We start from the raw sequence: 23,231 nt of genomic DNA, 5'->3' as shown, positions 1-23,231 counted from the left end.
GGCAAATTTAAGTCATGGAAGGTTCAGGAGGGATTTGGGACTTAATATTCTATACATAATGACAATGTGGGTCAGGATTTTTTAGGATCATTAACAACTGAATTAATTATCTTAAAGAGAACTAAGGTTGTGAATATTTCTATCAATCAGTCCTGAAATATATGCAGATCTTGCATTCATAACTGCTTTCTGATAATGTGACATCAGAGTTTTTAGTTACGTAAGTGTAAAAGTAAATTGTTGACTTCCAAATGTTTAAAAGTTCGATCATTTAGCCTCTGGAAATTATTTGTTTTTATATTCTGGTATTAAGTTGAGCAATTTGGTCAAGGATAGAAAGGCATTGATCGTTGAATTACTTTCAAAGAGTTTCTGTATCAAGAGTGGATATAAGGAGAGTGAACGATGATGGCTTAAAGGCGTGACAGAATCCAATAGCAGAACTGGAGTTGAGGATGTAAGAGCGTGTTGTAGGGTGGGGTCTAGGTATGGCGAGCTGTAGAGGAACATGTTCAGTCGAACATATCCAACAAAACCCATACCCTAATGGATTAAAATTAATATATGTATTAAAATTATAATTATCCTTATTATTGAATTAAAATTAGGATGCAGCCGAATTTGTTTCAAGGTGGTTTCTTTGATACTAAGAACCAAGTGGACCCATTAGTACCTGTACTCAGAAGTGTGAGTGGTTTCCAACTTACCTTGAGTGAGGGCCGAGGAGGCCTAACAGGTCTGACTTGTCGCACTGGCTCCACTACTGGGCTTGTCTGCCTGTTCAGGGGCTCCAGGTCATCAGCTACATCAGGACAACCAATATATCCTCCAGCTCCAAACACTGAACCCAAATCACCTTCTAACATGTTGTGTCTGATGGGGGCATTGCCTGGAGCCAGGTCCTGGTTGGCAGACATGTTGAGTGTGTCAGGAGTATTGGTCTTACTGGTGTTGGAGACAAAGGTGTTAATGAGTTCCAGTTCAAGCAGGTCTTCTGTTGCCGCATCACTATCTGAGCTATTATTGGTGAGACTGACACTGAGCTCTGGTTCCACAGTACACTGGTTATTGTTTGCTTCAGAGAAGACTTCCTTACTTAGTAAGTCCAACATCTTGTGGTTGTCATGGCTACCTAAGTCTAGCAATTCCTGTTTTTCATTGCTACTGAGCTGCAGGAGTTCCTGGTTGTTGTGGCTACCAGAAACTAGCACTTCCTGATTTACTCTACTACCAAATTCAAATAGTTCTTGGTTGCCAAGGCTGTCGAAATCCAGCACTTGTTTATTCTCCAGATGAGAGAAATCCAGCAATTCTTGATTGCCATGGCTACATGATTCAAGGATTTCTTTGTTACCATAGTTACAAGCTTCAAGTAAGTCCTCATTGTTCGTATTGCCATAGGGTTCCACCACCTCCTGGTTGTCATGACCAAAAAGATCCAGGAGTTCCTGTTTTCGGTTTTCATTGCTAACTAACTCCCTGTTGTCAAGGCAAGAAGGTTCCAACACTTCTTGGTTTCCATTGTTACTCACATCCAGCAGATCTTGGTTACTGTGGCCACAATGATCAAGCACTTCTTGATTTTCATGGGTGTGAGGTTCCAAAACTTCCTGGTTGCTAGAATTAGAGGGTTGTACTTGCTCATTGTTGTCAAAAGCGCAAAGGTCCATTACCTCCAGGTTATCATAGCCACAGAGGTCCAGTACCTCCTGGTTTTCTTCGTCAGGGCTAAGCTTAAAGCCATAAGGGTCGCAGTCCCGTACCATCTGGGAGGAAGTGATGTCAAATCCATAAGGATCATAGTTCAGTTGGTCTGGGTTAGAAGAGGGGGGCTCAGAGTCAAAGGTCAGATGATTTTCAGTAGGTTCTGGGCTCAATTCGGCTTCATCAGGGTCTAAGAGTGTTTGACTCGAATGCTCTGGACTGAGTTTAAACCCATATGGGTCAAAGGAAGACTGACTGGTAGGTTCATAGCTCACCTCAAAGCTCAGCTCTCTGTTTTGTTCTGCTTCGGGCTGGATAAAGAGGTTCTGGGACTCAAGTGAGTTTTGGGGAGTTGCAAGGTGATTGGTTTCCTCCTCCATGTTGCTTAACCATTCTTCCCCCTGACTGGAGGTAACATCACAGGACAGAGATTGCTCTTTTACACCTGTCCAATCAGGTTCCAACATGACTTGCTCAGGGACTGTCTGAGCTGAACCAGAATTAAGACCTGTGAAAATACAACAATTAGGAGTCAAAGCTACAAGTATAAACTTTCAAAGGTAAGCCTTGAGTTGCACATTAAACAAGTCACAAGAAAAAAAATTAGAAACATCCTATCTCAAGAGGATACTGAAAAACTACTGTTAGGATGTCACAATAAGTCAGTGAAAAGCCTCCAGCAATCCAAAATGCTGCAGCATGAGTTGTGACAGAAACTAGAAAAATAGATATATTTCTTGTGTCAGCATCTCTGCATTGGCTCCCTATAAAATTCAGAATATAATTGAAAACCCTGCTCCTCATCTACAAGTCCTTAATAATCTGAATCCCTTTGGGAAATAATAGAAATAATACAGATGAGCATTTTGCCAAGATTCCTTTTAAAGCAATCACCATATACAGTATATAGATGGGATAGGTTACTTATGAAATTCATATGGATTAATAAAAAAAACAAGAATACAATTTAAATATCTTTAATCGCCAAAAGAAAAAGGGGGTTAAGACTAACCAAATTTACAAGCTTATTATCAGGCAGCACAACTAAAAAATATAAAAATACTGTTGTCAGGAACCCTTCATAAAAATAAATGGAGAAAGATGGAATTGAACTGTGGAGATACACCAATAACTATTTTTCATTTGAAGAAATACACTAAATCCCAGGTTGATAGATTGGACAACAGATGTGTAGACACTACATTGAAGGTGTGGAGGGAAGTTTGTAAGAGTTTCAAACTGGAGGGAGAATGATTGTTGTTAAAAGAAATGGAAAATGACTTAGACTTCATCCCTTATAAAAATGACCAAAGCATATTTAAATTATGGGCAAATGTTTTGGGAAAAGGACATGAAATCTTTTGAACAGTTAAAATCAATAAATGACCTACCTAATTCTCACGTGTGTGTTTTTTTGATGTGTTAAAGGTTCAGTAGATAGGATTTGCAAAAATAACTTTTTTTCATATTTGCTGAAACTGTCACTATATCCTGGTCCTAATATGTAAGACAGGTCATATTAGAAATAATCTAGTTTATTTAGCGACCCCTACTGCCTTTAATGCCATTTGCAAGAATCCACTGCACATGAAGAAAAAACACCAATCACAGCCAGGGGGTGTTTCTCTGCACACACTCGTTCGGTCAAGTTCTTAGCAACGAGGAGCTAGCAGCACAAGCGAAGTTAGTTTGAAAACACAATGGCAGAGAAACGCCAAGCATCGAAAAAACTGCCCACCTCCTTTGCCAGTAACTTACATATATGACAAAGACCACGAGCTAAAACGAGCTGAAAGAAATAAGCAGATCGAGATCGGGTCTCAAGGCGAGTGCGTGGTATGGACAGTAGGTTTAGCATGTTTGATCTGAGAGGGCGACCTGTGGAGTATGGGTGAAGTGCGTTACAATAGTCAATGCGTGATGAGATAAAGGCACATATGGGCATCTCAAGTTCAACGGTTGAAACTACAGATCTCAGTTTGCTGATATTTCGCAAGTGGAAAAAGCAAGATTTGGTCAGCTGCTTCACATGGGTGTCAACTGACGACGATTGGGCAAATATGACCCCTAAGTTACGCAGGTGAGGGTTGGACAGCAGAGGAAAGAGGCCGAATACATTTCAAGATTATGGAGACAACCTTCTCTGGAACAACAACCAGAACCTCTGTTTTTTTCATCATTGAATTGTAGGAAATTATTTGCAAACCATTCCATAATGGCGTTAAGACAGTCAAGGAGCCTAGACAACTTAAAAACCTCACTGGGTTTAAATGAGAAGCGAAGTTGAATGTCGTCTGCATATAACTGCTAAGAAATGTTAAAACTGTTTATGACCTGTCCTAATGGCAGCAAATATAGTGAGAACAGTAGGGGCCCCAGAACCGAGCCCTGTGGAATCCCATAGGACAGTGGGGAAGGATTTGACACAAAGTCACCAATAGAGACTTCTTAAACTTTTATCAGTGAGATATGATGAAAACCAATCTAATGCTATGCCTGATATACCCACCCGATCACGTAGCCTCTCAATGACAATGAGGTGGTCAACTGTGTCGAACGCAGAGCTGAGGTCAAAGAGTACCAACAGAGAGCAGTCACCTACATCTGAGGACATTAAGATGTCATTGGAAACCCTCAAGAGAGCAGTGTCAGTAGAGTGCTATTTCCGAAACCCTGACTTATCAAGGATGTTGTGTCTCTCCAACACAGCAGTAAGTTGGTTGGCAACAACCTTCTCTAAAAATGTTGATAAAAATGGGAGTTTAGATATCGGCCTGTAATTATTGGGCATTGCGGTATCTATGTTTGTTCTCTTTAAAATGGGCTGGATGGTAGCGTGCTTAAAATAAGAAGGGACACATCCTGTAGACAAGGAGGAATTTACAATAGCTGCTACAGCAGGGCCAGTGACAGGTAAAGGATGGTAAAACATCAAGAGGGCTAGAGGATAGCTTCATTTTCCTGATGACATTCATTTGATCTTGTGAACTGATTGGATAAAAAGAGTCCAGAACAGTAGGAGATGGTGAGGGGCTAGAGTTGGACGGGCAAGCCAAGGAATGAATACTGGACCTGATTGCCATTACTTTGTCAACAAAGAAGGTAAGGAACTTGTTACAGTCCTCTGTGGAGAACTACGATAATATTGAAGGCGGTGGTGAAACAAATTTTCCCTTGTGAACAAGTCACTCAGCCTGTGCAATGATGTAGCTTCCTGATTTTTCTCGTTTCGTTGATAGCTCAGCAACGGAATGACAGGTGAGCGCTGGGGGCAAGGCTGAAGGCAGAGACTGTGTCGCTATGACATCACATTTCTGCGGAAGTCCTGGGACATCGTTAGAAAAATCAGCTGCTGAATGCAGGCTGTGTGTAGTTGTCTGTTTATTGTCCGTTTGACTCCTTTACGGTACTTACAGAGCCACTAGACCTTATTTATTATGAAAAAAGCCAGGAAATCAGCGACACTCCTGCTGGGGAATCAACTCTGGTCATTGGGGACTCTATTCTGAGGAACGTGAAGCTAGCAAAACCAGCTACCAGTCAAATGTATCCCTAGGGCCAGAGCAGGTGACGTTGAATTTTATTTAAAACTGCTGGCCAAGGATAAACGTAGATATGGTAAAATTATTATTCACGTCGGCAATAATGACACCCGATTACACCAATCAGAGGTCACAAAAGTTAATATTGATTCGGTGTGCTCATATGCAAAAACTGTGTCGGAATATATAGTTTTCACTGGACCCCTGCCTAACCTGACAAGTGATGACATGCCTGATAGCTGCACGTCCTCATTAAACCGCTGGTTGTCGAGGTGGTGTCCAGATAACAGCGCAAGCTTCATAGATAACTGGCACACCTTTTGGAGAAAAACCTGGTCTGATGCGGAGATACGGCATTCATCCTACTTTGGATGGTGCAGCTCTCATTTCTAGAAACCTGACTCAGTTAGCTAGACGGTCAAAACCATGACAGTCCAGATATTCACCACAACACCCCATAGAAACTGTGTCTTCTCGACCACTTTAACTACTACTAAACCAAAAGTAAGTAAGAGAGGATTTGACACATTCAAACCTTATGAAAATCCACTAACATTATAAAAGAACCACAAAATAGAAAGATTAAATGTGGATTATTAAACATTAGGTCACTTCCATCTAAATCTTTGTTAGTGAATGATCTGATAACTGATCATCACTTTGATTTATTCTGTCTGACTGAAACTTGGCTTCAGCCAGAAGAATATGTTAGTTTAAATGAATCAAAACCTCCCACTTTTAATAATACTCATACTCCTTGGATCACCGGCGTGGAGGAGGGGTAGCAGTAATTTTCCACTGAGACTTATTAATTAACCCCCGACCCAAAAATAGCTTTAACTAATTTGAAAAGCCTAACTGTTAGCCTCATACACCCAAGTTGGAAATGTCAAAAACCAGTTTGGATTGTTGTTGTATCATCTTGCGTCATCTCTAAAATCCTTGAAAAACCGGTTTCTAAACAGTTATGTGCTTATTTACGAAGGAATAGTCTGCTTGAAGACTTTCAGTCAGGGTTTAGAAAACATCATAGTACAGAAACAGCACTGCTGAAGGTTACCAATGACCTCATTGTCTCAGACAGTGGACATGTTTCTATTCTGGCCCTATTAGATCTTAGGGCTGCATTTGATACCATTGATCACAATATTCTATTACAGAGACTTAAACACATTATTGGGATTAAAGAAATGGTTTAAGTTTGTTAACGTTAACAACAAATCTTCCATTCATACAAAAGTTTGCCATGGAGTTCCACAAGGTTCTGTGCTGGGACCAATACTTTTCACTTTATATATGCTTCCTTTTGGGCAATATGGGCAACACACATAAATTTCCATTGCTACGCAGATGATACACAGTTGTATTTATCTATAAAGAAACATATTATAAACATCCTTTCTCAAAAGGAGGCTGAAAAACAAGTTCATGCATTTGTCACTTCTAGACTGGACTACTGCAATTCATTAATGTTAGGATGCCCCAATAAGTCTGAAAAGCCTCCAATTAATCCAAAATGCTGCAGCACGAGTTCTGACAGGAACTACAAAAAGAGATCATATTTCTCCAGTGTTTGCATCTCTACAGTGGCTTCCTGTAAAATCCAGGATTGAATTCAAAATCATGCTAATCCACTGTTATACAACTCCTCTCCCCCGATATGTTAACATTACATGTCAATAACTCTGGCTGTGTTTTCTCTCTCTCCTAGTGTATCTCTGGCTCTCCTAGTGCATCTCTGACATGGAGTACGCGAAAGCGGAGCCCAAAACGCGATAGCGGAAATATGGCGACATGTGAGCTGTGAACTGTGTATTTTGTTAGAAGTGACGTAAACTTTAACACGTGACTACGACATTTTTGGTTGTAATAGGCAACGGCCATTTTGAACAATCAGTACAATGTTGTGGGTGTGGCCTCAGCAGCAGCCCTAATGTGATGTAATCTTCTCATATTTTGTAGCGTCCCCTAATTGCGGTACTCCGCCAACTTCACAGTAACACGGAAAACAAGAATGTCAAGTTTTGCGTTGATAGCATTTACTTTGGTCACTATATGCTATAGTTCATGTTCGGTCGCTACCTAAAATATTCGTTTGTTCGTAATTTGCGCATTTTTTAACCAAGCAAAATTCCTTTGATAACTTTTGTCAGGGCCATCTGAAGTTGCTTTATACTTAGTTTCAGGCAGATTGGACGAAAACAGTGAATCTGAAAAAAATATTTTTTGGGTGCAAAAGGGCCTGATCAATTTTTGTCAGAGTCATCTGGAGATGCTACATGCCAAGTTTCGTGCTCGAAAAAGTAGGTTCCCGATAAATCTCGATTCAACTCCATTCAGGGAACACGTGGATATAAGCTTTATGAATGTGAGATGTATGGTATAGGAGTTATTGTTAGGCCTGCTGCTCCTAGGTAGTTTCTCTGTCTCTCCTCTCCCCCTCCCCTCTGGCTGTCGTGGATTCAAACCCATTCAGAGCTCGTCAGAGGAGTGGAGTCTGGTGTGCGGGAATCAGGGTTCCAGCTGCATCTCATCTACCACAATCAACCTCCGCTTCATATACCCGGTCATTCCTCCACTCTGCCTCAGATCCTAGTCAAGACGACCACGCTGCTGTTGGAACCTGACTCCTGATACCGCTTCGCTCCTGCCAGACACCGGACCAGAAAGCCAACACTGAACCTCACCACCAGCCGATCGCTGTATTGCTCTGACGGAACCACTCCTGCCATCCCCCGCCGGAAACCTGTACTTGTACTTAAGTACTTTGAATAAACTGGTTAATTCACTCTCTGGCTCTGTGTTATGTCTGCATTTGGGTTCTACTCTTAATTCAAACGTAACAGTTATAGGCCGAAACACGTTTGTTTTTTTTTAAATTGTAGCGCCCCCAGTGGCAGAAGTGTCAATTTTTGTGCCTGAGGTGTGTGCAGGGTTCTGGACCAGTCCGGAAAATGGCACCAGTCCACCATGCAGGGTTTAGGCTTTGGCAAGACTTTTAGCTCCGGAAAAAAATAATAAGTACTAAAACAGTTGGGTTCCCAGCACCGCTGGTACCGGGATCAGGACCGGGACACACAATAAACATTTTTCACCATTTTATGGACCAAACAACTAATCGATTTATCAAGAAAATAATCGACAGATTAATCGATTATGAAAAGAATCGTCAATTGCAGCCCCAACTGCCACCTACTGCAGTGTCTAGTACTAGTGAAGCGAGCTGCCCTCGCCCCTCATACACACAAAAGACAGAGACATCTCTATCCTGCACTGGGCAGTAGAGAAATATTTAGTCGAGTGTTTAATGGATTAAATTACATGCAAGGGCAATACCCCCGCCAAATTGTAGACCCTTCTACCTGCATCCGGTCTGTACCTACGTTATTATACGTTAACTTTAGCGAACAATATTGGACATTTCAAAATGACCTCAGGCTCATTGACTCCTCGTTCAACAACAAACACATGAACTGTCAAGTCATCAAATTAACTTTACAAACTAGACAAAGACACCACTGAAGTTTAAAGACTACCTCTCACCTGCTTGTCGCCAGGTGGTTGTCGACAGCGGAAGACAGACGCGTGAAAAAAGCCGCAACGCTGACAAGCTTCTGTGCTGCGTTCAAGTGTGCTCATAAAATATTTTTTCAATTAAAAAACACTGTCAAATCCATAGATTTATATGGTAAAATTACAATAAACGATTTACCCAAATAATTTTTGGGGGAAACTGAAAGGGAACGGCACTCCCCGGCGTTCCCCACCATTTCCACCACTTATAATACTGATAACTGATATTTTTGGTCACTATAACCATGAACATCCGCAGTATTCAAGGAGTTAAGCTAGCAGTCCAAGCCTGCTAAATGGCCTGTATCAGAGAACTGTGCAAAAAGAAAAAAAAAAGAAAGATGACAAAGCGTCAGAAGATTGTGGTTAATTTCTCAAAAGAAAGAGGATGTACCATGACAGTTGTATTGAGTTTTGCTTCATAGAGGCAATGGGCATATTTAGAGCTGAGTGTCATTTGCAGTGACAAATTGGCGAATGAAAGTTTGAAACCCTGCAAACTGAAGCGACACCAGACAACTAAACCCCCGAAACAGTGAGCAAATTGTTCCATGCTATTATTTTTTGAATATAAGAAATATAATAAAGTTATTCCTTATGAAGTAAGTCACTTCTTTCCTCTTTATTAAATTCAATCCTTTATTAGGAGTTTATGGTCTCAATCGTTTGTTTTGAAACTCTAGGCTTAAAAACTACAGTTCACAAATCAACGGGTGACGTCACGGTGGGTTGCCTACCCCCCGAATGTGTTCCTGTTAAAAGGGAGTCAAGTGCTTGCTCTTTGTGGTAACTGTTGAGTTTCTCTGTAATATTGTAAAGTCTCGACCTTACTATGTAAAGTGCCTTGAGATAATGAATACGGCGTTATGTAAATAAAATTGAACTTTGAGTTCATTTTAATTAAAATGAGACAAGTTTTATTCTAACTAAGAATTCTGAAACACTATAGTCAAAAGTCTGTAGAGGGGATGAAAATTGCTTAAACATAAATATGTAAAACATAAAAAGGTTCAGTGTTCAATGTTCTAGGATACAGGATTCAGACAATGTAACAAATCCTAGGAAAATAAAAATGTATATAATTAGGAAAGGGTTTCACATTGAGAGACACTCTATGCCAATATATTGTATGGAAATATGGGATTACCTATTATTATTTCAACAAAATGTATCACATGCAGATATATAATAATAAAAACAAGAGAAAGGGTGGGGTCATTCCAGTCATCTAATATGACTTCAGTCAAAAGACTGTAAACATCAGTGTACAATAACTATAAAAAGTATAAATTACCTTTTTCCAGTCCGGTTGGTGCTTCAATGGTGGCCTCTCCAGCTAAAGATCTCAGACTGTGTTCTTCTATGTCAGAGGGAGGGGAGATAGCACCAAGGTCCAGCTCGTACCCATTAGGGTCTGATTCTACAGAATACTGACCCTGGGACCTCCAGCCCTGGATAGGCTCTGGCCCCAGCTCCTCTGACGAGCTCTGAATGGGTTTGAATCCACGAGAATCATCGACAGCAGCGATGGTGTCCAGGTCTTCTCTGCTGTAGCTGATCTCTATGTCGCTGTCTTCATCTGGGAATTCCGACTCAAAGCACTGAGTTCCTGTGGAGGCTTTGTTGTCAGCAAGGGACAGACTAGTGTCTGCCTCATCACCAGCATTTCCTGCCTCTTCAGTGCAAATATTTGTCTCTGGAAACAACATATCTGCTGCAAAGGGGTCGCTGCCTTTGAAAGGGTCTGAAGCATATCCATCTGCCAAAGAGATCATTTAACAAAAGCTTAGGTACTTAGTGACTGGCATGTCACTAAATTACAGTTTTTATTGTCATATTGAAAACAGAAAAAAAGCAGTGTCATGCAACTTGACACTTTGAAGCAACAATTCCATTATGTTGATCAGCAGCAGATGGAAACCAAGTATGTAAAAGCAGTGGTGGAAGAAGTATTTAGAACCTTTAGTTAGGTAAAAGTTAAAATACCATCATAAAAAACTATTCTGTTACAATTTTGAAGTCCTGCATTCAAACTGTTACTTAACTAAAAAACAGTTAAAGCAAAACAATGTAAGAATGCACAGTACAAAAGATTTGCATATATATATAATGCCAACACAAGGCATTGAGGGAGCGTTGTGGCACTGACAGAGATGCCATTCTATCCATTATAAGTTTATGTATCATCTATTTGAAGCTGTATTTTAAGGTCAAAAAGAAAATTGTGTTGCTTTAAAATAAAAATCAAGTATTTCATGCCTTTCATTCAGTCTTATATTATATTATATTATACACTGGGTAGTCTAAGCTATAATTATATTGTAGCTTATATTGTACAATATACAATATGAGCATGTGTGTGAATTGTAGTGGGATAGAGGGGATAGAATTACCATAAAAGGGAAAAATTAGTATGTAATGTAAGCACCCTAAGATTTGACTGAGTAAATTAACTTAGTTAAATGACCCTGCTGTCTGAAATAATTTAAAATCATACTTTTAATTTACACTATATTTGTGGTTATATTTACATTTGAACATTTCCATCAAGAACATAGTTAGCGTGATAACTCCAACCTTGACCCTTGATTCTCCTGAAGGTTTACTACTCACCAGATGTGTCAGTTTTAGGGAACAGGTCTTCATCGAAAAGGTCATCTATGAGACAGAGAAAATTCACTAAATGTAACTAATGAGATAAAGCAAGATGAACTACAAAAGTGGGATCAAAAGATACATTTGATTCAGGGAGCTCATGGGTTGAGTTTGCTTTATGTTGTTCTAGTCTTGAGAAACATATTATCCAAATATTGATGTTTTGGAAGGCGATGGGAAGGGAAATAATCAGGTGGTGAACCCAGTGGGGATGCATGGGTGTTTGCTGGACCAGCCACAACAAGCATGGAGCCCACATTAGACTCTGTCTGATACATACAGTCACTCTGACAGCTGGCAAAGGGGTTGGCTTGGTAGAAGTCAAGCTTGGTGAGGGGGTTTGGGTTGATAATGCACTCTTCCTTCTCTCTCTCCCTTCCACCTTCACTGTTGATCTCCCCTTCCTCTGGATAATCCTCTATGTCAGATCTGCCCATCTGTGGGACAAGACAACACAGTAAGTGCTTTATGTATGTATGTATGTAGCAGCTTGTATAGCTTAGTGGTTTAACATGCTGACTTTGGTTCACAAGGTTGGGATTCGATCCTACTGTAGGCAAGGCCCTTAATGCTACCTGCCTCAAAAGCATCAGAAAAATGAATGTAATTTAATGAATGACCTAAGTTATGCTGTGGGGTTCTGGGGAAATTAAGCTACCTTCGGAGAACTGGTCCCACTGTCGTCTGCTTCTTCTCTGGTATCTGCCAGATTATTGCAGAAAGATGAACCGCTGGCCCCCTGTTAGTCACACAGACAGAGACAATGAGAGGCTTGGAAAATTGTTTTTTTTTTTTTTACTAATGTTCATCGACAGAAAATAAAATAAAACTTCATCAATCAGATAGAGGATTTCCTACCTGTATTGTTAAAAAAAATGGAACTACGGTGGCAATACATTATATTGGTCTATACTGATTACAAGATTATTCAACTTGGAGATCTGTAAGACTGCACAAGTGATGCATCCCATCCCAGACACGTATATCAAAGAAAAGCAAGCAAGACTGTGGTGGAGAAAAGAAATATACTGAAAATTCTCAACAAGTGTCTTGGGCCTTGCATGCCTAGCAGTTATTTCTGACCTCCCCTGTCCTGAGCTAACTCTTCCTCCATGTTGATATGCAATTAACACAGGCAGCGCGCCCCACTAACCACAGCTGCTGGCGCTAGGTTGACCGGTGGAATAATGTGCGCAACAAGATGGCTAGCGGCAACATAGGCGAGTTTCAGCCATAAAACTTTCACAAATTGCAAAAGCTTACTCTAACTGTCTGCTCACACACCTGCCGTCCTCTCATGGATGCACTGCCTCTGGGTGCACAGGAAGTTTCGGGTTTCTTACAGCGATTGGTTTTGTGTATGTGACGTACTTAATCTTGCCCAGGAGTCGTTTGAATTTCTTATTGCAGAGAAATCTCCTACTCCAGGAGAGGAATGTGAAAAAAACTCTTAGTGACAAAATTTGTTCAGATACAAGTCCCTATAGTCAATGTCAGACATTTTAGAGGACGATAGTAGTTATTTGTTCAAAATAGTGTTGTTCAGTGTTCAACAATGTACTGAGTACAGTAAGAGGAAATTCTTTTGAAAAAGTAATTTTTCACAAAAAATAAATGTATGTTTCATAAAGTTGTATGTTTGAATTTGTGCTCTTTCAAAGATAGTGTGATGAATGGCCGAAAGACTTAAAACCAGAAAAAAAGATTTCTGTTCTCAGCTGTGTGGTGAGTATGAAATGACTCTGCTGTTGTCTAACAAATTTACCCTGTGAGCTGTAGCAGTAAGCTGCAGGTAACCGCAGGTCCTTTGAAGAAAACAGCTTTGAAGAAATTAAAGATAAGAGTTGAGAGAGTTATGGTTTGTCATGCATGTACCCAAATGCTATAGTTTCTAGTGATATATCATTCCAATCCTGCCTCTACCTTCTCTACTGCCTTACTTTGTGTATCAGTGGTAGTTCATGAAGTAAAATGACATGATGAGAGGAGATAACTGATAAGAATGATGAGGATTTGATGTTAAAAGACAATAAAAATGTTGTGGATGTTTTGAAGGTTTCCCGGCTCAACAACATATGGGTCAATATGTTCGAGGGAGTGAGAGAGCGACAGCGGTGCAGAGCGCTGAACAGGGCTCTACACTGAAAAAACAGCACAAAACTTCTTACAGCTATTAAATGTTATTTAGTGCTGTCGATCAATCAAAAAATGAACTAATTACTGCACAATTTGCTGTAATGAATCGCGATTAATAGCTTTTTTTCTTCTTAAGACAGAAGTTTGTAATAATGAATATTTAAATTAAAAACTGGAATTAATGTAGAATCAACACAAAGGAAGTATTTAAATTAAAATGCTATTGTTTAATAGCATCTTTTTAACTTTGAGCACAGATTCTCTCCTGTTACTCTATGCTACTGCTCTGTGTATAGTATTTATATGCCTTTGTTTTTTATTTAATGTAATTTTTTTGTTAGATTTTGTACATATTAACCCTTTTTAGTAAATAAATTCTTCTGTCCACTTTGCTGCTGTAATGCCCGAATTTCCCCATTGTGGGACAAATAAAGGTATATCTTATCTTATCTTATCTTGTTAACTACAGCTTTCAAATAAAACTAACAAGATCAAAGTGACTCACCAAGGCCTCGCCGACGTATTTCAGATATCTAGCAGGCTAAATATCTGGACACGTCGGGGAACCCATCTCCTGTGTGAGCTGTGATGTGACAGACAGGATAGCGATAACCTGGAAACCAGGGGAGGAACTGTAGCACAACAACACTCTTCACCCATATTCTCTCCCTTTTCCGTGTTTCTGAAAAAAATCATTGTGCAGACTACATGCGTGGCTTTTTTCTGTCATGTGCGTTTTCACTGCAACAGATTATGAGAATAACCTCAAGCTGGATTTAATGCGGAACCACATATTGAGGCATGAAGTTATTTTTCTCCGTCCTCACAACACAGAGCGTCCTCTCAAACTACTTCCTGTTTCTGACCTGTCAACATAAGAGTCATCATCATCATCATCTTCAACCGCTGCAGCAACTCCAGCAGGAGACCCCAAACTTCCCTTCCACGGACCCCATTTACCAGCTCTGACTGGGGGATCCCGAGGCGTTCCCAGGCCAGTGTGGAGATATAATCTCTCCACTTAGTCCTGGGTCTTCCCCGACGTCTCTTCCCAGCTGGACTTGCCTGGAACACCTCCCAGGGGAGATGCCCATTTAGAGGTGCTGATCTTCATCCCAGCTGCCCAACACTCGGCTGGGAACTGATCCAGTGAGTGCTGAAGGTCACCAACCGATGGTGCCATCAGGACCACATCATCTGCAAAAAGCAGTGATGAGATCCCCAGCTCACTGAACTGCAACCCCTCTCCACCATGACTATGCCTCGATATCCTGTCCATGAATATCACAAACAGGATTGGTGACAAAGTGCAGCCCTGGTGGAGGCTAACCCCCACCGGGAACGAATGAGACTTACTGCCGAGAACCTGGACACAGCTCTCGTTTGAGTTGGGATGGCTCTAAGAAGTGACCCCCTCACCCCATACTCCCGCAGCACCTACCACAGTATCTCCCGGGGGACCCCGTCATACGCTTTCTCCAGATCCACAAAATACATCCCGGCCCCCTCCAGGATGCTTGCGAGAGTAAAGAGCTGGTCCATTGTTCCATGTCCAGGACGGAATCCACATTGTTCCTCTTCAATCTGAGGTTCGACTATCGGCCGAACCCTTCTTTCCAGCACCTTGGAGGAGACTTTAAGCCGGAGGCTGAGGAGTATGATACCCCTGTAACTGGCATACACTCTCTGGTCCCCCTTTATGAACAGGGGAACCACCTCCTGGTCTGCCACTCGTTGGGCACTGTTCCAGACTCCCACGCAATGTTGAAGAGACGTTTCAACCAATACAGCCCCTCCACACTCAAAGATTTCAGCATGTCTGGGCGGATCTCATCAAAATGCTCAAAATGCTCCTTCCACCGCCCGATTACCTCCTCAGTTGAGGTCAACAGTGTCCCTTCCTTACTGTACACAGCTTGGATGGCTCCCCGTTTCCCCCTCCTGAGATGCCGAATGGTTTTCCAGAAGCACCTTGGTGCCGACCTAAAGTCCTTCTCCTTTTTTTTTTCCTTCTTCAGTCGGACAGCTTCCCTGACCGCCGGTGTCCATCACGGTGTTCGAGGGTTACCGCCTCTTGAGGCACCTAAGACCATGAGACCACAGCTCACTCAGCTTCAGCAATGGAAGATTTGAACATTACCCACTCGGGTTCAATGCCCCCAACCTCTACAGGGATGCCAGAAAAGCTCCGCCGGAGACTGGCTGTTGTTTTTCCATATGCACCAAACAGCAGCTCAGAGTATTCAGAGTCCTGCATTGGGCTTCAGTAGGGGACCCTGTTGTTCTGCTGGGAGACTTCAATGCCCACATGGGTAATTTTCTCATAGACGTCAGTAGAAACAGATTTTTGCAACCAGTGGAGTCGCCCTCCGCTGGAAATTTGAGAGACTATTAATGTTTTAGTCTTTTACACATTGGTTTCACTTTACGGACCCGGAGTCTAAGACTATTTCTATACACAAGTCTATGATTGTACACTTACACACCTACACCGACAATGCAATTTTGATGCAATGTTCACTTAGAAGTGCTTCAAGCAGCACTCAACATCATTACTCTGATTTACCATTATCAGGTCAGCATAGGCGGGCAGTGATTGGCTCCTTCCCCATGGCCTCAGAGGGAGTGGATCATCTTCGGTGGTGTCTGCTGGAGAGGTTGACTCCTCTAACTGACTTTCTGGAGTGACTGCACTTCCTGACAGAGAACACAGTGTGTGCTCCTCCTACAGGGAAACAGTGATGGATTTAGACTTTAAATACTTTTTTCCAACACCATGGCGTAGTAAACCTGCTAGTAAACAATCAAACTGTGAAATAAAGTCACACGTCACAGAACTTATTTTTTGACAATTTGTACTTAATTACTTCATAGATATAATTAGTTCCCCATGAATATCAATAGAGAATAACTTTACGTGGTGAATCATTGTAAAAACTACCTTTCTCTGGCGAAAGCTGTGCACACACTGTAAGCTTTTAGAAATGCTGTTGTTAAATACCAAAATCCTGACTATGAAATCACTCTCAGGTCCAGCTCCTTCACCAAATATGCTTCTCTGTAAGTGCCTGTCAACTATGGAACACCTTACTTCTCCCCATTGTGTCTGTTTTTGTCTGTGTTGGTATTTGTTGTGTTACTGTCTAGTGGTTTTGTACCCTTCTGAATGGTTTGTGTCTTTTCAACTCTTACTTAATGCTATTGGTGTCTTTTATGGTCTTTTTGTCTATGGTATTTCAATTTTATCACCCAAATGTCTCAAAATCTAGCCAAAGGACTGCAACTGAAAATTTGCCCGCAAGCTAACACTGGCATATTTACAAAACTTATGATTAATGTATGTTGTCAATAAATCAATTAAATTATTACCCACATAGCACAGACCTAGTGTTTCTATCATATATACATACACAATCATGCAGTGTGTGTGCATGGTGATACAGTACATATATAAAGATGCATGTTCTCTGGTACCTGCAGGATCTCTTCATAGGACTGTCTGATGGAGTCTTGCAGAGGGGTGTTCCTCTCTCCAGCCTCTTCCACTTTCCTCTTGGCCTGTTTCACCTCTTCTCTGAGCCTCTTCAGCCTCCACCTGGCTCTGGCAAGTTCCCTCTCATACTCCTCCACCTGGCTCTCCTTCTGCCCCTCCTCTGCCTGTAGAGACAGGATCTGGCAAGAATCCAGCCCAGATGGTTATTTGTTAAAAAAGTAAACTGTTTATAAAACAAACATGGACTATTTGTTCCAAGTTATAGTGCTACTGCTGCCAAACTGCTAACACTGACCTCAGTCAATACTTATTTTTCTTATACTTTTTAAACACTCATTGGAAACTCAGTATCTGATTATATCCATGCATTGCAAACTTCAGGCAGTCATTGAATTTTCTGAAAATAATTTGACACAGTCAGAGGGATAATCAGCCCTAATCTTACAACCTGCGCAACACAGCAGTTTGCACAACATAACAGCCATTGAAACTTTCAGACCCGTGCACACATTGTTAAAGTAGCAAATAACCTTGCGCCCGATGTCTGCGTTGATGAGTATGTCGGTCTAACAATGAGGTGTGTCCAGGTAAATTGTGGCGGGTTGTTACTTTGAGAGCGCAGACAGGCACTGCACAACTGACATGAAAAAAACATATCCTAAGGTCAATTGGAAAGTATTGCATTGCTACTTTGAGCGTGAATCGTCAAGAGCGTACTATTATACATTACAATACAGCATTCAGAAAGCTGGAGCATTTTTTGTGGCATGTCGGGTTTTGCATAACTGCATGTGCGATTCAAACGGTACCCTTCAGATCATTAAAATAGGGACCACTATCTGAAGAAGAAGATTCATCACTATGGTTATTGATTTGCAGTAGTGTCCAGTCAGAAATCCTTCAACAATGTAAAAACAGACACCAGTGCAGCATCACAGACCTCCAAAAGAAATGGCTTTAACAGAGAAGGCACATTTTCAATCTTGCATCTTGACTACTGGGATCTCTTACTCAAAGACTGCTAGATTAGCTAAGTATATTTACTTTCTGAAAATTGGCATTCTCTGTTAAACTGTTCTGTCTGTAGTTTAAGGTTAACAGTTTGTCTTTGTAGACTGATTATAAGTTGAGTTTCTTCTGTGATTAGCGGGTTACTTTAATTTGAGGTCTGTTGTGATTAGTATTACTGATTAATATTTATTAATTTTCTAGTTTCAGAAGCCTTATTTTATTGTCTTTGCAGACTGATTCTAAGTTGAGTCCTGTTGTGATTAGCACTCCTAAATTAGCTTTATTTCCAGTTTCACAAGCCTTTTTTATTGTGCATTTAGCTACTGGGATATCTTACTCGGACTGCTAGTATTAGCTGAGTATATCTACTTTCTTAAATTGGCATTCCTTCATCTCCTTCTTTATCATCTTTTTCACCACTCTCTCCAAGTAAGGTACTATCCCTAGTCACTTCCCACCACCCCACCACCTGACCCTTTGATCCTTTCCCATCTCACCTTATTCAGTCTATCACTCCTGACCTTAAATACCTCTTTGACAACTGGTTAGGTTCCCAACACTGTTAATGCAGCTTTCTTAAGAAACCCACACTCAACCCATCTAATGTGAAAAATTAAAGACCCGTCTCTCTTCTACCATTCCTTTCCAAAACACTTGAACATGCTGTCTTCACTCAACTTCCTGCATATCTACACTGGAACAATCTTCTTGACCTTGTCGCTTTGGACAAAAGCATCAGCTAAATGAATGATATGTAATGTAATGCCAAATAAGCTCACAGTGCCGATTATGCCCATCAGCACCACATACGTAAATCTCTCTGTATTTCAAAATTTAAAAATATGGTGTCTGTGGCGATACACATCAAGCAACAAGTTTACCAAAGTTGAAGAGGGGAGCAACTGTAATGATAGAGACAAAACAGGCTACAGCAGAGTCTATCAGAGATAAGGAACGTCTCTGATGCTCCATATAAAAAGAAACAGTGTAGGGACAACAGCCTAAAAAAGAGAGATATCGACAGCAAGGACGAACAGCATAAGTTCTGCACTGCAGGTGTATGAAGTTTTCATGCAGTTTACAGTGAAAGAGGACTAGTTGTACCGTAGGTCTTCATCGTTACCTGTTGACTTTCTTCATAGCAGAGCTGTCTAGTTGCCTTTATCTGTTGTACCAGGTTCTCTTTGTGGCTTTCTAGTTTAACTAGCATCTCCTCCAGCTCCTTGCGGTCTGACTGCTGCTCTTGAAGCTCTAAGTTCTCCACAGCCACTGCGTTCTCCAGCTCCTATGATCATACATGTGAATGCATGCATGCACCCACACATGCACGCGCACACACACACGCACACACACACACGCACACAAACAAAGTCCACAGTTTAGAATAATTCCAATTCATCCATCTGTGGAGTAAAAACACACACAGGCACAAGTTGATGTTTTATAGATCACATAGTTTGACTGACTTCATCTTAATCCCTGTGCACTGGTTATGTATCCTGCTGTCTATAAGTACTCCTATGCAAAAAGCAGACTACCTGGAGCTGATTATTCATTCGGGGGTGCACACACTGTATGCTATTACAGAGCAGGTGCAGTGGTTAGCACTGTCGCTTGACAGTAATAAGGTTCGTGGTTTGATTCCCAGTTCAGACCAACCAACCAAGAGCCTTTCTGTGTAGAGTCTGCATGCATGGGTTTTCTCCGGCTTCCTCCCAAAGCCCAAAGACTTGCAGATTGTGGTTAGGTTAATTAGTTTGTCTCTGTTTATTGGCCCTGTAATGGGCACGGTGACGGATTTACTAGTTTCAGCCTAGAAACTAGAGGTTTAACAATACACGTATTTGTATTAAACCGTTCGGTACGGGACTTTCTGTTTAAATGTATTAAATGTATACTGTATTTTCAAAGTCAAGGTAATAATCTGCTTTGTCTCTTGTCTGTGTTTATTGAGACAGAGGGTGTTCTACTTTCAACAGGCTGGAGGTTTGGTGTCATGATTACAACCGGAGGCTGCCGATATCCTCCAGTTCCCAACTGAAATTACCAGCTGGTGGATGCAGCACCTGTTCGTACATGGCTGAGCTGCAGAGGACCAGTGCATCATGTACTGATCCTGGTTTGCGAATGTAAACAGACACAGTATCGCAGCACAGAGGGGAAGAGTTTTCTGTTGATGTATTGTCTCTCCTGTGAATCTTAAAGACGAAGAATCCTGATGTGGCACCATCGACGTCACCAGCAACACGGCAGAACGCCTCATGACCAGCAAGACGAGCAACTGGCCTCCACATCCTCCATCTCCTCTGGTCTGAGGAAATGAGTCGCTCTGTGCAGGATGGCCGTCATTTTCTCCACAATAGTATGTTGATGCTGTTCCTGGAAGCTTGAAGGTTTCACATCAGCTCCAGAAAAAAACAACCCAGCAAAGACAAATAATCATTCAGATGTGCAAACCTCTTACGTGACGTTTTTAGAGGATTTTAGTGTTGTTTATTCTATGTTGTTATTATATTTATTGCTTAGTTGTGTCTTTAGTATTTTATACATATTCATTCAACTATTTAATATTTATTTAACTATATGAATTGTCTGATATGAATTGTTGATATCTACCAGAATTAAATTTCCCTCTAACATCTGACCTGTGTGGTCAGGTCAGGTGTCTGCTTGAGATATTGCTTGATAAGCAGCGTAATCGCTGAGGTTCTGAGTCAAAAAGTATAATTACTGTACGTTACTAATGATGTATGTGACAGATGAGGTACAGGTACTTCTTACATTAACATATATATATGTGTGTGTGTGCACCTAATTAAGCTGTTTGAGTTGCAAGAAGACGAGGTATGTATGTGGGATGTCGGCTAATCTATTTCAATATTATTACATTATTAAATTACCAAAACTCTGTACCTTACAGTTTATTAGTTACAACTAGATAAAGCGAAAATGATAAAGCAGTCCTGCCTCAGCCAGTTTTTAATATTATGTTTTTTATTTGATTAGTTTGAACAGTGTTGGCTGTCCATCCCATATGAATGAAATATTTGTAACACCTCTCAGTAAAACTCAGTACAGTTAAATAGCAGTGATTTTGATGTTGTGGTTGTTGGGGATTGTATATGGTATATATTAGTATTGTAAGGAAATGCCTCATCGCTGCATCTCTCCATTCTCAACCATATCCTGTCCCGTCTTCACGGATCTGTTGGAGAACGCGAAATACATACTCGCTTTCAACAGAAAATTATTAAACATCATAAGTTGACATTCATGATTTTAAATTTTAACTACTCAAGTGTGAATATCCGCAGGTTTTCTTAGTCTCCCATGTAATTAGTAAATACTGATAATCTTCATCTTAAATTCAATTCCTTATAACATCAATCAATCAGGTCATGAAATAAGTTTTTTTCTGTCGGTGACATATTGTGCAAAATTAACTTTTTCAGTGTCCAGGTATCTGTGGAGCATGCCCGCCAACAAACTGTGAAAAAGACTGTCTAAAATCTATAGCCTGGCTCCGAACAACTGGTTAAGATTTCTCTCCCCCTCTGATGTCACAGTTGGACCCACCCACGACATCTCTGGTGAAGGGGTGTGGCATTTCCTACACATTTGGTTCGGTTGACCAATCACAACAGACTGGGCCTGCTGGCCAATCAGAGCAGACTAGGGTTCATCGGGAGGTGGGGTTAAAATAAATCCAGGCGTTTAAGACAGAGGGTGAAAAGAGGAGCTGCAGGAATGGGCAGTATGAGGACACTGATGCCTTTTCTGAACATTATAGCATGTAAAACGTTTCAAGTAGTAACCCAAATTAAAAGTCTGAGCCAGAAGATGAGCATAATATGTCACCTTTAAGTGATTTCTGTGACTGGAGTTTTCAGAGGCTGGAGAGTGTCTATGTGCCAGCAGTCTTAGTTGCAGTAAGCATGACATTAACTGTAACAATGACAACTTTACAACTAGATCAGGTGTGATTGGAGAAGCTGTTTTTAGGTCCTGATGATTTCAGTCAAACCCTTCATTATAGCAGCAGCTTTCAGGGCCTGAGTTTTGCCCCGAGGTAATTCAGACTTGCACTGAGCACATGTAAATCTACAGCTTCATGTAGTCTTAGTCTTACAGAATAACGACATTACATGACAGCATCATGGGGAATCCAGTAACGGAGCAGTCCCAAAATAAAAACACTACGCTCACACAGAAAAGGAATATAATTTGTTCCACACATTTACTCAAACATAAACATTCACACACACACACCAGTGCTAGGTGTTGCGGTCTTCTTACTCTGATCTCGGCCGTCTTGGCAAGGACTCCTTCATCCGTTTCAACGACGTCAGTGTCCCTGGGAGAGGACCAGCAGAGAAGACAAGAGTGTTTAAGGAGGGAGGAGAGGGAGCACTCATTCTTCCAGTCTGCCTTCCCTCCATCATGTCCTCCTTCCCATGATCCCTCTATTTTTTCCTGCTGCACTGCTGGCTCCTCCATTGCTTCCCTTGCTAGCTGTCTCTACACTGCAGAGGAGGCGGAGTTGCCTCTGTGAACGTGTGTGTCGTGATCGATGCATACGGGCAGAATGCACCAATGTGAGAATGGAAAGAGAGGGGGGTGAGTTAGAGTGAAAGCAGCAGGGTAGGAGAATGTCCTTCCTCCTCTCTATTTTCCTCCTTTCATATCTCTCCTCTTCCTTCCCCTTTCCCTTCTATCCTCATGCTGCTTCTCTAGTCCTCACATTTCTAACCTCTTTCTCTTGTTCCCCCTCCCCCTCCCCCTCTATTCCATCACCATAACTGGCCACTGCAGTATGCATCTCTCTCTCTCTCTCTCTCTCTCTCTCTCTCTCTCTCTCTCTCACACACACACGGACACACACACAATTTAATTCAATTCAATTCTATTAGTATAGCACCAAATCATAACATTATATTGTGACTCGACCTCACAATATTATATCAAAGTGAAACCCAACAATTCTCAAATCTCAATATTATCACAGAGAAACATAATAATTCCCACAATGAGCAAGCATTTGGCAACTGTGGAGGAGAAGAAAAAAAACCTTTTAACAGGAAGAAATCTCTGGCAGAACCGGACTCAGTTGTGGCCAG

General features: G+C 41.2%; 1 protein-coding gene across 2 annotated transcripts in view; it reads right to left on the bottom strand.

The window, feature by feature from the left end:
- LOC118311487 overlaps window positions 1-22,822 on the bottom strand; it is a 29,071-nt gene extending 6,249 nt beyond the window's left edge. The window contains exons 1-9 of one of the 2 annotated variants that reach the window (XM_035635408.2): window positions 22,384-22,822; window positions 19,238-19,399; window positions 17,085-17,282; window positions 16,177-16,335; window positions 12,133-12,213; window positions 11,755-11,911; window positions 11,433-11,477; window positions 10,114-10,578; window positions 708-2,212 (exon numbers count right to left, since the gene is read on the bottom strand). In XM_035635408.2, the coding sequence (XP_035491301.2) occupies window positions 708-2,212; window positions 10,114-10,578; window positions 11,433-11,477; window positions 11,755-11,911; window positions 12,133-12,213; window positions 16,177-16,335; window positions 17,085-17,282; window positions 19,238-19,399; window positions 22,384-22,611 (3,000 nt within the window). In that variant the 5' untranslated portion in view covers window positions 22,612-22,822. The remainder of the gene's footprint in view (window positions 1-707; window positions 2,213-10,113; window positions 10,579-11,432; window positions 11,478-11,754; window positions 11,912-12,132; window positions 12,214-16,176; window positions 16,336-17,084; window positions 17,283-19,237; window positions 19,400-22,383) is intronic. The other variant, XM_035635409.2, reaches the window with a different exon arrangement.
- Between the last annotated feature and the right edge of the window lie 409 nt (window positions 22,823-23,231).

The sequence above is a fragment of the Scophthalmus maximus genome, chromosome 5 (assembly GCF_022379125.1).
Source record: "Scophthalmus maximus strain ysfricsl-2021 chromosome 5, ASM2237912v1, whole genome shotgun sequence".
NCBI classification, from domain to species: domain Eukaryota; kingdom Metazoa; phylum Chordata; class Actinopteri; order Pleuronectiformes; family Scophthalmidae; genus Scophthalmus; species Scophthalmus maximus.
Note: the sequence above shows the minus strand (reverse complement) of the source record. Positions and strands in the feature narration are given on the sequence as shown.